Source organism: Ostrinia furnacalis, unplaced genomic scaffold (genome assembly GCF_004193835.3).
Source record: "Ostrinia furnacalis isolate ACB-3 unplaced genomic scaffold, ASM419383v2 OfSCF3968, whole genome shotgun sequence".
Lineage (NCBI taxonomy): Eukaryota > Metazoa > Arthropoda > Insecta > Lepidoptera > Crambidae > Ostrinia > Ostrinia furnacalis.
In genome coordinates this window covers 349,149-365,344 of record NW_021134207.1, presented here as the reverse complement: position 1 = coordinate 365,344, position 16,196 = coordinate 349,149, and the positions used below count along the sequence as shown (strand labels likewise).

At 35.2% G+C, this 16,196-nt stretch overlaps 3 protein-coding genes across 4 annotated transcripts in view; 1 reads left to right on the top strand and 2 right to left on the bottom strand.

Annotated features, from left to right (window-relative positions):
* The window catches only part of sfl (N-deacetylase and N-sulfotransferase sfl), a 106,772-nt gene extending 98,983 nt beyond the window's left edge, over nt 1-7,789 (bottom strand). The window contains exon 1 of one of the 2 annotated variants that reach the window (XM_028312499.1): nt 7,567-7,789. The gene's annotated coding sequence lies outside the window, so the exon portion shown is untranslated. The remainder of the gene's footprint in view (nt 1-7,566) is intronic. The other variant, XM_028312500.1, reaches the window with a different exon arrangement.
* A 542-nt stretch (nt 7,790-8,331) lies between these two features.
* Nucleotides 8,332-9,653, top strand: mRpL47 (mitochondrial ribosomal protein L47). The gene has a single exon (XM_028312505.1). It carries the CDS (start codon nt 8,380-8,382, stop codon nt 9,148-9,150), a length of 771 nt encoding a protein of 256 aa, XP_028168306.1. The 5' UTR covers nt 8,332-8,379; the 3' UTR covers nt 9,151-9,653.
* A 1,257-nt stretch (nt 9,654-10,910) lies between these two features.
* LOC114358523 (uncharacterized) lies at nt 10,911-13,807 on the bottom strand. The gene is given in 7 exon segments (XM_083287608.1): nt 10,911-11,081; nt 11,084-11,605; nt 11,695-11,815; nt 11,904-12,084; nt 12,218-12,669; nt 12,828-12,989; nt 13,360-13,807. Coding segments are annotated over 7 exon segments (1,842 nt in total). The 5' UTR covers nt 13,642-13,807; the 3' UTR covers nt 10,911-10,959.
* Between the last annotated feature and the right edge of the window lie 2,389 nt (nt 13,808-16,196).

Below are 16,196 nucleotides of genomic sequence, written 5' to 3'. Positions count from 1 at the left end.
CATAAATTACCACCTACACGTCTTATATTAACGACCGCTTGGCCTGAACTTGGTATACGAGATTACTTACCTACGGTCCATTATTTATTTATTTTCAATTAGATTAAGTTTGGTCAAAAAAAATTTCATACGGAATTATTTACAATAGACTGTTGCCCAAGTGTTATAACGAACAATAAAATAACATCAAATGGTGTGACGGATATGAATCATACGGCCGATTAGCTGGCTGGTCGAGTGACAGGGCACGGGCATCCGGGAGGCTTCGGGGCTCAGGGGGTCCAGTGGGTATATATTATAGGGAGGTTCGGAGCATCTGGCACCAAGTCCAGGCGACGACGCGGCTGGCTAATGGCCTGTCGCGCGTCCATCCGCGCGGTGATTGATCGACACCCCGCGGTGTGCAGTGCACACACATCGCTAACATCGTAACTGCGAAATCCACGCGTAATCCATCAAACATTCCAAAAATTGTGACGTCGATTCACTGTGGAAGCGGTTCATATTCGGGTGTACACGCACATTTGTTTTTTATGAAGTTCTGAGGAGAACGGGTTTCAATTCACAATTAATGTTATCGAGAGTCAGTTTGCCACCATGGATAGACATATAGGCAGGTCAGGTAGGTTCTCTTATTGACAAAGCATTTTTCGTGAAAAGGTAAATCGTTTTATCTTTCAGGAGTTTTCGGCAAATTTTCCACAAATTATCTGCTGAAGAGGTTCCTTAAAGTTATAATTTTTTAAAAGTTATAAAAATGGTAGAACTTTTAAACTTTCTCGCAATGTCAGGGGACAAGAACGGCGATAACTCAAAAGGAAGTTTATAAGAATTAATTATTCCCAAAGCTATTGACTTAGAATGGAATCTTTATTCGACAAAAAGGACACAATACCAACGTACCGAGTTTAAATTTACTTCACTTTATCTTAGTAAACTAATTTATTACTGATTTATTATTTGTGAACCAATGTAACTAAGGTAATAATAATAGCCTTGCTTGAGTAATGTGTGAAACAAATGCGTAATTTTTAACGTAAATTATGGTGGAAACCAGCAAAGTCAGAGTTACGTGGAAACGTAACTCTGACTATAGTAAAAGAATATGAAGAGTACACTGCGTTACTGAAACGTGTTTCCTCCAGCATTAGGGGCTATTGTAGAGCTCTTACGATAACAAAGGTAAAGATTTGGCTTCGCCAAATAAACAAAACCGAGAAATCCTTTTATAATAACAAGCCCAAGTTGTTCAAGTGGAAGTGATCAATTTTCTCAACAATTTCACCGTCATCTTGAATCTTTTCAGAGGCACAAAACATTTAGCCAATTCAGCGCACAGGGGCAGGCCGTGATAATAGAGCCTGTTGGCTGAGAGGGACAGTCATCGCAAACATAAGCCATTAGCGTATTGTTAGCGCCTTTTCAGACTTACCCTCAATTTTCGGGGCTTTTTTCCTCGAGTATCTTCGAGTGCTTGCCTAAAATAAGTCTTATCGAAAAACACGACAGCAAAACTATCTACGACAATGCCTCCTATTATGGTGTAAAATCTTTTCTTTTTATGATGGAACGAGAAAATCTGAAGATTATCTGCAAAATGATCGTGATATATTCGATTCATTCCGTGTTTTTTCTCAATCTCGGATACGCACGAGTAGGAATGGAGCAGATCTAGCTGACATGTCGAATAAGTAGTAATCACAGCTGAACCTAATCTTAAACCACGAAAAAATATAAAAAGATCGTTCAACATAGGGATCATGTATACCTAAATTACCTAAGGCCAATTTACCTCAGATCATTGATGGTTGATTGGATATTCCCGGAAAATGATATATGAATATAGAATAACCCTTGGGATATCGGATAATGACAAAGCTGAAACTAATAGTCGGTCATCCCACGCCAAGAATACAATAGCAAGATACACGATTAATCTATGTTACATAAACATAATGTAACTCTATGGACATGGCTTTCTGATTGGCAGTATCTTAAATTATCAAATTATTGTGATGTGATATTAAGTCAAAGGGGGATGATGACGCCATTAATATTAAAAGGAAAAGAAAAACAGACGTACCTATTACTTTTAGAAAAACAATTTAAAATCTGTAAACGTAAAAAGTGAACCGCATTGTGCAAACGCCACTTTCAGGACGCACGAAGCTGCATCCGATTTTAATCTTTGACAAACACCTGGCGAATGCAGCTGGGATTATTCGCGTTGGTTATCTTGTTGTTTGCAGACATTAACGTATGCTGCGGTCAGAGGGAGAGCTGAAACAGGTATCTACGTACCCGCAAACTCGTGAACAGGGTCGCGTGCGGCGGACAGACGATAGCAGGCGTGAAGCCGGCCATTCTCCGCGGAACAAAGCTCCCCTGATCTAATCAACGCAACAATACACCTCGGATAACTCCACAATTGAGGTGGAAAATAAACCGCCTGCCGTGCCTACACAGCCGATATTTTAAATTACAAACAATATAAATACACGGGCACAAACGAGTCCATTGTAGGCCGTGTGCGCTCGACAGCTGTTTTAGATAACACGTGACCTCCCTAGAATAAAGGCCCACGGGACGCGAACATAAAGCTTATGATGGTATACTGTATCATTAGGTGCACATGACTTCATGTTGTCATTGTTTTAAATATTATCAGTTCTATTTATCAAATTAATCCTATGAAATAGCAGGATATTAGGTATGTTTGTGTTCATGTCATGTACAGGCACTACAAGCATTTACAAGACAATATTAAGAAAAAAGAATAATGGATGTTATTTGCTATTGCTATTTTGTCTTCATTCATGTGGGAATTCTAAAGATAAGGCAATTTTGGCAAGAGAAGAACACGAAATACCATACGCAAACATTACCTAATCGATTTACCTACACAAAGTTACCAACGAGGCTGAGAACACCTGTAACCGTCAAATATGCAAAGTGTGGCAGTTTACGGGGTTTGCGGAGTAGCGGAGTGCTTGGCTTGCCCGACAGAAAGCGTCAGAACGTGCATTACCGGAGCGAGAGGCATTATGCGGATGATTTGCCACTGATGACTTAATCATAGGGCTCACTGGATAGACAGTTGACCCCATTCCGACACAAGTATCAGCTTTCAGGCCAAACGCCTTTTACAACGATAGATTAATCCTTTTATCCCAACCTTTCTGCTCTATTCACTTTCCACCTCGGTTTAAAAATTTATAGGAATTCAGAACTTATGTTTGCATAACGAATTGGATTCGGAAAATAAATCGTAAGTCAAATGGAAAGTAGCCCCTTTACAAACACAAAGAAATAGGTACCAATCTCCTTTTTATTTATTCGCTTCAATAGCTTTGATCTTAGGCCCTTTGAATAACGCCACTCAAGATTCAGAGAATACGTTTAAGTAAATGGTTTTCTATTTTAGTGTCTTTCAGAATGCTATAGAATTATCAAATTTCCTACCATCAATAATCCTATGAATGACTGTTACCAGTTTATTATTATTTTAGAAAGATTTATTTGCTAATTTTAGAACTAAGGAATTGCGTTATTGAAATAGCAAAATAACTACGCCTTTCTCCAATACAAAGCTAGAAGCTTTTCTTGGTTTATTTTAGCTAACAAAATGGAATCTTTCTGTAGCAGAAAATTGTGAAAAACTTTAATAAAACCTCTATTTTATGGCATCGAGTTTGATCGAAGCGGCAAGCGTTGCTTTACTGTATGTACGGGATAGTCGAATGCGGGCGACAGCCGTGCAAGATAAAGAGCGTTCCCGTAGGAACAAAGCGTGTCCCAATTTAATCGTCACGTAAAATTATACTATTTGCGTGTACCCCGTTCGTTCCTGCCAGCAATAATTTCTATTGTAAGATAACTAGAGCGAGTTCGTGATGGATTTATGTTCAAACTTCATGCATAAATTGGTATGTCGTATGGGACAAGCGGATTAATCCACTAGGTAGTAACTTGAAGCATTTATTGTTACTGGAGCTTTTGTTATGAACAACGGTGGCGGTGCTTGGGCTGTCCAACTTACAGAAGATTAGAGTCGAACGAATCGTAATTAGAATTAAAGGAACCATCGAGACCACGAGTCGCCGCGGGGAGAATAAAGAGTATGTGATATTAACAATGTTATCTTCAAATCTAAAGGGATATTAGGATATGAGATTGTGGTCTACGGAATCAAAATGTCAATTCCCGGAGGTATGTACCGAAAATCCGTTTCTAAATTATAAAGCTCAGCCAAACGATTACTTGGAGAACTGGGCCTTATTACAACGGATGTGCTATTGTATTATGGAGTACAATTCCCTGACCGCTCCAGATGGACGTCGAGGCCGGCTCGAGTGTGACTGACAAGCTCGCGAGATAATGCGATCTGCCGAAACAAAGAGCTTGATATGGGCCTAGAACTCACGACATAAGTTATTTTGGACCATATCAGCCAACTAATTTTAGATGAACCCGATAACCTATAAATCACGAATGCCTATCCTCATCTCCTTACTTAACGTTTCTGGGAATTGACCAACATTTTGCAGAGCGCCTGTCGGCCTAATTTGCTTAAGATTGGATAACCCTGATGAAGTGACGTAGCGTGTGGGGAGTTCAAACATAAGATTAAATTAATCCGATAACAATATTGTAGAGAAAATGTTCGTTAATTACATGTAACATATACCTTTGCGTAATAGATTTAGAAGACGAGCAAGAACTAATTGTCACAATTAGGTAGGTAATTACAAAAGGAAAATTATTTTACTTAGGAAAGAATTTCGTAGCGCCGTATGTAAATAATAGTTTCCAAGCAGTTTCAATATAGACTTAGAATGGCTTTTGCTGTACGAGTATGTAGATATTCTGCCGTGTGACCTAGCCTTATCCACTCTATATCAAGTCCCACTACAGTCTTGACCATTGCCACTTATCAGAGACCAGAATATACTATACGAACGTGACGGTAATGCGAAGCTTACCCGCTCATAAATTTGAATGCAAGTAATAAATTGAACATGGTTCGAGCGACGAATTTGTAATCGCCGGTATTGTCTCATAATTATTCATTTATCGTTTCTATTTATGTGATCTTTGCTCTTGGATGAGTAATGACTATCTACCTACTTGGTGACGTTATTTTAAACAAAAATAATATTCAACATTTTACTTTAATTCTACTATAATACTTTACTAATGTGACTTAACTATTAATGCTGAAACTTCCTGTTACTATACCTAATTAAAGCCCGAACCAATTTTTATTTATTTTTACTTTCAAACAGGACTTTGAGGAGAGGGTAAATGTAATAAAGGGGGTGAAATTGGGTATGAGATTGCTTGTATCTGTTAGTGATTTAAAAACTATATTTCGTGTTTTAATAATGGATTAGGAAAAATAAATATTATTAACAATTCGGAATCTATGAGACACTGCCAGAACTTTAGATTATTTAAAATGAAGACGTAAAAACAGATGCCTACATCCCCATAGCAGAGCGTATTATCAAATTCACGGCAATCTTCAACCCAACCGAGCTCGTGTGCCTAACGATATTACACAACATAAACAAAGAATCAAAAAGCACGTCTTTCGGCGGCATGAACGAGCCATAAAGTAAAATGTTTAGGGCGTCATCGTGAGAAAAGCGGGCAATTGAGACATTACACTGTTTAGCGAGCGGGGCCGTAACGAGCGCAACTCGGTAAATGCCGGCTACAAATTACAAGTAGGCGAGCACTATGGAACCCCCTTTCTTAATTACCGCATTTCGTCACCTCATTATGTGAGCAAACTTTATGGATACCCTAATATTCGTCGCACGGAAAACCAACGAAGCTGACGATAGGTGCGAGTACGCAGCGCGCGCCGTTTAGCATTCCGCATTCACCTAATAAAATTCATGACTCCATTTCCATACAAATGTATTAGGATGGCAGACATCTTTCCGGATTTGAAGAGATTGTACGATTTTTTCATATTACATGAGCTAATAAAGATATTTGAAACATATTATGTAAATGAAATGATAATGTTTTGGAGGTTCGTGCCTTAAATCCTGTAGAAAACGATATTTTTGTTTTTATGATTCTTAGTTTTTGGGTGGTGTAAAATAAACAGTCAAGTAAGTATCTTTTTAATGTTAGTTTAAATCACAAAAAAGTTATGTGGTTAATTCATTTATAAATATTTAGCATAGGTCTTACTAAAGTGAACTAATGTAATGTAAGGTAGATTCTTTAGGTAGATAGACACTAATAATAGTGCCTGCAATAATTAGATAATTAACAAAAAATTTTAGATAAGAGACTTCATAATTTTGGTGGTCTTATTGCTAGGGGAGATGTCATCTAGCTAGACCAACAACAGAAATAATAATTTTCTAAGTGGAGTTTTTCTTCTAGAAATTTAAGTAGATATTGGTACATGAGTAAACGCATAATGGCATCACAGGTTATACATTAGCAACATTATTATACCAGATCCTTTCTATCATTGTTTTTGGATATTTCAGTGCAAGATTTGGACATGCACAGTATCAGCATTTTAGGAATATTTCCCAAACTACTTACCCTGGACTACCTGTTTATTTTTCTTTCTGCGTTCATTTGCAATCAGCCCCAAGACTATGAGGAAATCTGTTCTGTAGTGCCTGGACTACCTAGATACTTTAATGTCCCTTAAGGACCCTCTAAAAGATTTTGAAAGCTTTTTGACTTCAATAATTATACAATTCCACAAGCCAGTAGATATTTTATTCTTATGGCATAGCATCCAATTGTGATTCACCATTAAATGTTGAACAAATAATTTTATTAGACCCTTCTTTCTAAGAAAAAACAAACTTGATCAGTACTTAATAACCTATCTACATAAAAGTAATTAAATTCTAAGCTGTGTTCTGTTACATCTTTTTCATTTACCACAACTTTGCATCCTTAGGCCATTTGTAGACATCAGTTTTCTCAAAGGAGGACAGACCGTCACAAAACTATATAATTCTTATTCTTTGTTTGCTGTCAATTTTCTCACCGGTCCTATGTCAGATGCATGTGCACGTTTATTATTTATAAATCGAATACGAACCGAAACCGAACCGAGAAAAAATTAGGCTGTAGTCCTTTCCAAAAATTGATGTTTACAAGCGGCCGTACAAGTTTTATGTTAGTTAGTAGAGTTAGGTCATACTGTAGAAGATAAATATTTTAACTTTTACTATGTTAATATGGATTTACTAATTTGGAAACATAAATTATAAACAGACATGGCAAATAAACATCCTACAGTTCAATACCTAATACCAACAACAGTAGGGAAAGTATTTAACACCTGGAAACAAGTCAGTTATGTCATTAATTCAAGATTATGCACTATTAAAGTAACACCCAAACAAAACAAAACTAGTTTCAATCTTGATAGCAACAACATCAATTCATAAAAATGACTTTGTTTTGTTTCGTCAATACATTGCCGGTAAAAGTAGTCGACAAGATGCTTGTAAAGCACAAACATATTATTATACCTAGGTAGTTAAAAAAAATGCTTGTTGTGCTGTGATACTTTACCTTCAGGGTCCGGATGACAATTCTTAGTAGGTTACAAATTCCAATAACACAAGTAATATTACAATCCGAGTGCTACTTATCAATAGCAAAATAAACTGGCACTACGAAAAATACTTCAAAACACGGAAATACGAAAGTCGTCTTTGTTTTTTTTACTATTTTTGATGGCATTTCTCACAAACGAACCCGATGACAACGAACACTGCACGACATTTACTAAAATTTCGTTTTGTTCCACCATCAAATGTCAGCACTATTGTCTCATAATATTTAAAGTTTTTTTACTCAAATAAATTATGATTACTTTGCCAATAATTTAAAAAGCACAAGTTTTATTTAAAACTATAATAAATAATAAAATAGCAATTAACAGTAATAGCAAAAATTAAAATCTTAAAATATTTTACTAAATAACAAAACGTAACTTTTTGGATAGAGCTGCCCCTCCGCCATCCGTTGTTGATGGTATTAATCGTATCAAAATCGTATCGTGCGTGAACAATCGTGATCCACAAGACATCAGCGTAAGTGCAGACAACGTTATAACAATAAAAAAATCTTTGTTTATTGCTGTGGTTTGGTTTATTGTTTGTGTTGATGGCCTCCACTCACGTTGCGCAGCAATTTTTTTCATCCCAAATAACTGTTATTCAGAGCGATTGCTACTGAATAAATTTAAAAAACAAAATGTCAGCTTATCTGTCAGTCAGCTGTCACATCCATCAGTCGAAAATATGTATTACTTTTCTCTATGGTCGAAAATATTTGTGTAGAATTTTAACCACATGTGAAAAACATTAATTTTAACTAAAAATGAACAAATTGATTAACCATTTATTTAAGAGCACCATGGTCTTGTGCCATCGGTCTCATAATGCAGTAATTAATGCTTCAGCTATCGCAGTAAAAAGAGATTTTCATACAACACATACGGCGCAAGACTTGATGGAATTCTTTGATGACAAGAAAAATTGGTCTGAGACTAATATCAGAGTTGGGAGAGGTTGGAAATTAGACGAACTCAGAATAAAATCCAATACGGATTTACACAAACTATGGTATGTATTACTAAAAGAGAGGAACATGCTGTATACAATGGAGCATGAATGTAAAGAACAGGTTAAATTGTTTCCTAATCCTGAACGAATTGATAAAGTGCAAGAGTCGATGAATAATATCGAAACAGTAATTAAAGAACGCAATGTTGCATACTATAAATTGGAAACTGGGGAGACAGGGGAGAGGCCAGTAGAGGATGTTGTCAGTCTAATTGGACTTCCAGAAAAATATGAGAAAAAGGAATATCCTATACCCCAATTTATGAATACTAGGTGGGTAAGAACATATCTAGAACATGGATACATTAATAGCATAGCTGTAAAGAAATTTTTAAGGAAGTACAAGGAAAAGCAATACAATGAAGAAAGGAAAGCTCGTAACAGGGATTACAACCACGTCCAACAGTTGCTCAAGAGATTCCCAGATATGGATATGGAAAAGCTGAAAACGGAGTACCCAAGTGTTGATATAGAAAAGGCTAAGCGCACCAAAAAAGCTAGGGGTCACTATTTTCCCAAGTATTAGTCCTTTGTTAAAATGAAATTATAGAATTAAATATTTTAACATCTGATAACTACTTTCATGAAAAACTCATTTATGATTCTCCATAAGTGGAAGATGAAAATAAAAAATAAGTTTAGAACACAAGTTGATGTTTTATTTGCCAGCATAATTATTTTATACAATTATCAGGTAACATTTTAATCAGACTTCAAGAATAACAATAACATACTGAACTAAATATCTGAAGACAATTAAATGTATTTCTACATAGACCTCTATTTGTAAGTAGTTAGTAGTCTACGTATGTAGGTAGTACATACACCTATTTGTATTGTAATGAAAAGATATACTGTAAAGAAGCGCCATCTCTTGGCCAAACAGAACCAACATCTGTACAAAAGTGGGAGACCCAAATATTTGGACCTAAGGGGAGACCACCAATAATAAGTTACAATTTATTGAGTATAGCCAGCTAAAGTGCCTACAAGAAATCAAAGACAAATTAGGTTGTTACAAGAGGTGTCCAGGCACAAAGTAACACAAAATTAAAAGAACAATACTATTAGCAACATCTCTTCTCACTTAAAATACTATGGCACTGAGTCAAGCAAAAGTTTTTTGTGATAATAATAAAAGCTATCATTAAGATGAATCAATCTCATTGTTCATCTTTCTACAAATTATTATTATGAAGGGTCCAACAAAAGAGTACTTTTACAATTCACATAATATTTCAATACACATAATTTAGAGTTTAATCAAGTCTTCATCATATATTTGAGAATATTAAGTTAGTAGTAAAATATATCCCATCAAAAACAATACTTGTCAAAAAAACCAAGTCTCGCAACTCAGTTGTTCTACGGTAAAAAGTTGTGAGATCCATGTAATACCAAGTCCAGGCCAGGAAATCTTTAACGTTTTACATAAATTATTGACTTGGCCATCGCACTAAATAATTTAATTTACACGTGTTTTCATGCGATGGCCAAGTCAATATATTTATGTAAAACGTTAAAGATTTCCTGGCCTGGACTTGGTATTACATGGATCTCACAACTTTTTACCGTAGAACAACTGAGTTGCGAGACTTGGTTTTTTTGACAAGTATTGTTTTTGATGGGATCTCATTTCTTTTTGTATTTTGTAGACAGCAGTTATGTATCTAGAAAACTGGACCGAAATTGAAAAATTTTACTCGACTTGGCGGTTGCACTACCGTGCCCCCAAATATTTTAGTTTTTCCTTGATTCATACACCAAACACTACTTATATTCCAAATTTGAAGCTTCTAGGTCTGCTAGAAGTGCCTTAGAATTTTGATGATCGGTGAGTCAGTCAGTGAGTCAGTGAGTCAGTGAGTCAGTGAGTGACAAAATTAAGTAACTTTGACCCGTTATAATTCTTAAACTACTGGTTCAAATTGAATGAAATTTTAAATATACCGTGTCTTTACAATGCCTGCATAGCTAATGAAAATTCAGCCTTCTAGTTTTATCCACAACGAAGTTACAGGCGGTCGAAAATGGCCTGAATTGCTTCGAGAAAAGGATGGTACGGCCGTGCCGCTTTTTAGCTCGACTTGGTGGGGGCACTGCCGTGCCCCCAGATTCTTTCAAGTTTATTATTTACTACAATAGTATTTAAAAGGTCACTTTGGCCAGTTTCTGATAAAGTGACACTATTCTCTACCAAACAAAGGTTACTGGTTGGTTACACAGTTACATCACTTTATCTGACAGATAAGTTCCTAGTAGGCTACTAGGATGGCAAATGAACATTTTAAATCTGGCTGGTGGTAGCTGTAGATACATGCTTATTGCATGTATTTCATCCTAACAAATCAATATTTTCAAATACTTTAAATATGCTAGGGAGACTTCCACTAACTTTCATTTCATTCAATATCAGCACAAGTTCTCTTAATGACTGGTATATAGATCGATATTTTTGATAAAATGTTCTGTCACACTGTATGAACAAAAATCTGGTAAGATTTTTTGTTCAATTGAGTTCTCATTACTTTCCAAGTTCAAGTTTAATTCACCCAACGTTTCTTGAACTTTCTGAACACTATATGCCTCTAGATATGCTTCCAAAGTTATATACAGTGTGTGAATAACATGATTTAATGATATTTTATGATCTTTAGGCAAGGAAAGTGGATCAAATCTTTTGTATGTCTCAGTCTCTTCATCAACAATGTTTCCTTTTGAATTTAATTTGTTACATCTCCTTAGTAAGTGCTTCATTAGATTAGTATTTTTAAAATTTGTGGTCCTTGGAATATTAATTTGACTAGTGCTTTCAGGATATTTCTTCCACTGAAGATTTTTCACAAAATCTGTGAATATCTTTAGTGGATCGTCTTCTTGGGTTGGTAGGATCCTCTTGATATGTAGTGTCCCTATGAGATACTTCATGTAATTTGGTTTTATTCTTTCTAATATCCTGATCACAGATTCATGAGGCATTTCTGTAAAAGAAAAAAAATACAGACATAAGAGAAATCATTCTATAATCATCAATAATTAAATTATTACAAAGAGGTCTTGAATTGTTTACCTGCAATAATTTTATAAAATTCATTTGCAAAAGCTGTGCAATATTTTCCAGTATTAGGGTAGTCACTATTTGAATTATTTTCACAAATATAAAAAGTCTGAATCATTGTATTTAGCCATATCTGAAAAAGAATACACAAAATAATGAAATAAAGAAAATTACCTATTTCTTATTAGTATATTTATTTATGTAAAAATGAGATTACTTACAGTTATTACTTTTATGTGTTCTTCTGGGTACTGCAGGTGTATCATATAAACAAACAGCCTCATTATTTGTCTGCAGTTGTTGTTCACAGCTCCAGTAAACAGGACATTGTTTGACCATAGCAAATAGGCCATGAGAGGCTTGTGAGAACGCATAATGTGACTACCTAAGTTGTTAGTATACCTAGAAACAAATTGTCTACCAATTAAACAGGGCAAAGTATTCTGTGGGTTTATAAAAAAAGGTATTAATATAACTATGTAAATTAAAATGAAGATTATGCTTTTTAAATAATTAAAAAATCTATACTTAATACCTTGTATGCCAAATGGTTAAATCATATTGTAACAGTTCTATAATAGTATCCAAAACGGCAATGAGTCTCTTTATCCTTTCAGTTCGATGCAGCAGCTCATATATTTCGAATTTCTCTTTCTGCCAGTGCAATCCCTTGACACTCTGCTTCATATCTTCAGGTATATTTTCACATTTATCGACAAGCGGTTCATCTTTGCTGTCCATGCTTAATTCATGTTCTAATCTATTCAGACAGTATTTAAATATCCCTTTGCTGCAGCCGAACTCAGTCCGATTTGTAAAAGATTTATCTTTCAAGTCCATTGGTGACGTCAAAAAATCATTATAGCATTTTCTGAGGCTCTTGACAAGGCACGGTGGATGATAGCTGAAGTTCAATTCAAATACTTGTTGACACTTATCCAATAAGTATTCAATTGTGTAATCAGTGTGTTCATCATTGTGGGCATTCTGTAATGATAATTAGGATAATTAAAATATATTATCTTCTAATAAATGATGAATAATACAAACATTTATATACTGATAACAGATTGGTAGGGAGGTTTTATTACTTTTTAAAAATTAAAGTAGGTGGTACATAAATCGTAAAATCACAATGTACTTACCAGCATAATTTCTACAATATCTTTTAGAATATTCGCTGATAAATATTGATCTGGTGTAATACACAGTCGGCAGACTTCCAGTGCTTCACGCCACATGTTAGTTTTCATCTCTATTCTGAAAGACTCCTCAGCATATGATGGCATAGCCTTGCTACTGCTGGACTGAAAGTGCAATAAACAACTATTTATTTATGAATAAAAAGTTGCAATTTAAAAACTAACTCTCAAAATAATGATCTGGTGAAGGTCACAGGAAGAGGTGGTCTTTGTGGAAATCTTTGGGGGAGACTTTTGTAAAGCAGTGGATGTCATTCGGCTGAAACAAACAAACTCAAAATCAAAAGTTAATATTATCTAATTAGATTTTTTCAATCAATTAAGACTGTGAATTATTTATTTGGGTATCTAATACAGTTAAGGTACAATTTAAATTAACGTTAGGTATTTAAATTGCTACATAATGAAATAAATCACAAGTAATAAATCTTTTTAATAAATTGTGTACTACTTGCTTCCTTAATTTGGTACTTACATTTTTGTGATCATGATGTTTGCATGTGGTAATGTTTGCACAAGGGGGCACATGTATCAATTGGAATCGCAAGTTGTGGTCATAGTAAGATTTGTAAGACACTAATTCACATGCTGTTATGAAGTTTCTTCTTTTCTTTGCTTGTAGGTCTTCCCCGGGAACTTTTTCAACCTTCTGCCGTTTAGAAAATAAAGATTCTTCCGTATTTTCACAATCTCGTTTGTGTTTGTTCGCATTTGGCGAGTCCAGTAGTTTAATTTTTTTCTTCCTAGGACTGCTCATTGTAACAGGGTTTCCTTGACCTTGTTACTTGAAAAGCTCTTTCTATTATCAAAGAAAAAAGATAAAACGCAGTTTAAAGTTTCGTCACAGTAAATCTAAAAGTACTCACAAGCAAGACAAACAACATTTTGTAAACACTCAACTCAACAAAAAAAACTTGGCTGGCTTGTTTTTTTTTTTTTTTTTTTTTTGGGGGATGGACTGTCCCGCTTGGCTGGCTTGCTTGGTTTTCAAACAAAAGTCAACGTCAAAAACGCCAAAATTTGAATTTGACACATCGATTTGCTCTTTATTTTAACGTTTTTGTGTAAAATATGTCATTCACCCCATTCACCCCATTTTCGTAAATTCGTAATGTACTCGTGTACAACAATAATTTCAAGTCATTAATTGTTGTACAATACAACTCCTTTTACTGAAAAAGCGCGGGAAACGTCGGTTTGTTCGGTCGTCCTTTTTTTGCTCTTTTTGAAACTTAATTATTTAAATAGTATATTGTATAGGATCAGTTGTAAAATAGTGTGTATATTAATTATCTGTATATATTTAATATAATTAGTGTAAAAATTCCTGTACATTGGTAAGTTTTTCACTTTTTTAAAGTTTCATGGATGAGTCCGATGATCCTGGCGGGACCGGCGTCCCCCAGGTATCTAATTTTGTTACCATATCACAATGTTCTGAAACCGAAGGATCTCAAAGAGACACTGATTGTTCGGATGCTGGTCAATCTAGCTCTTCTCGGAAACGTTCTATAAACCGTAAATATTGTAAACATTGCAACAAAAAGAGGAAACATAGGTCAAATTCATCGAATGAAAATAATAGTTGTTTATGTGACAGTGAAAGTAATCAGCCTAATATTTTTATTAATCCGCCTGATAACTTTGTAGTTCCAAACTCTCCCATGTCGGAACCCATTGCATTGAACTCCACTGAAAGCCCAGCCCCAAATCCTCGTGTATCGACTTTTGTAGGCAGATCTCGCTACGAAGCTTCTGATGCAGCCCCTTACTTAATTCATGTGCTTAAAGATCAAGACCCATCAAATGAACGTCCATCTAACATTCACCCGNTATAGCCTGACCAGGAACATAAAAACCCTCGCCATGTTGCGGAAAACTAATGGTACTAATTTCTTTTAATGGCAACAGTAACTGAAAACTTCATTGACATGTCACCATGCATGTCAGTCTATTGTTGTCAAAGTGTAAACAAACTTTATTTTAAATGTGTGCAATTGATTTTGTGAATTAAATTGCTAAAATATTTTTATAGTCGTGAAAGAAAAGTGGTTCACGATGTGTTAATGTATTTGTCGAAGAGAAATACTAAGGGTTCGGACAATATTTTCATTGAATAATGTTTCCGACAAAGGTTGTCAAATTGACTGACATGTTTATCGTATGGTACAGTCCACTATGAAAATTAGCTGTAGTCTGTTTCAACTACCTATTTTAAAGTTTTTTGTCACTTTCTAAGTTTTGAATTTTATGGAATTGGGAAAGAAGTACCGAGTTTGAAGCGTTCATGAGCAGACATTGCAGTTGAATATTCATGTTCTGAATTTGATTTATTGATGAATAATAAAATAAATCCTACTAGCTCGATTGATGGTTTCATTTAATTTATTTAAATCAGGTTATCTTTAATAATATTTTTCGTTAATTTATGAAAATATCAAATTAGCCCGTAATCCTGAATCCTGATACATAAATTTAGCCTATTAATTTAACACATGTACGACTGTACTCAGTGTTGCACTATCAAATGCAATTGAAGCGCCTCTGTGCCAGGGTTTTTATGTTCCTGGTCAGGCTATACAATACAACTCCTTTTACTGATAATGCCATTTAAAAAGGGATAAAAGTGCCTAGTGTATACCTTTTATTAGCTTATTACTAATGGACAGGGCAAATTATGTGGAGCACCTCCTTACCTTAGGTACTGATGGTACCTTCAAACTTCACCTTCTAGAAAAGATTGGAGAAAGGTATTTCCTTTTTGTTTTTACATGCACATTATTTACCAAATAATGAAAAAAGGTCCGTGTTCTGTCACTCTGTCTTAAAGTGGAAGGAACCATTGAAGGAACTAGGTGTAGGAAACACATTTTAAGTTGTTAACCCTTAAAAAGGCAGAAAGAATACCTACCTACTTATGGCTAACCGCCATAAAACTTTATTCCCTAGTTATAAAGTCCAGAAAAAAAATTTGCTATGACTAGTTTAAATATAAAAACAGACTAGAGTACCTACTACGTTACCAGCTAGCTACCTAATAGTTTTAGCTAGGAGTGCGTTAGGTGACAGTCGAAAACACATCATCGATACGATACAGTATTGCTGTAAAATAGCACTGCTGATACTTACTTGACACAGCAACAGTATTTAGCTTAATGTTACCGTTTGCTCAGGTACGCAGGTGTTGAATGAATGGAATAGGGCATCAGGAATGAAATGCACCTCGCACCATTTCCCCGTAGACCTTGTCACCAAGGTCAGAGAAAAGAAAATAATAATGCTGAAATTAACCTACGCAATGTGGTATTGTAA

Bases quoted from the DNA above. Each gene is read 5' to 3' on its own strand.
- mRpL47 (XM_028312505.1), top strand. From the start codon at position 8,380: ATGAACAAATTGATTAACCATTTATTTAAGAGCACCATGGTCTTGTGC.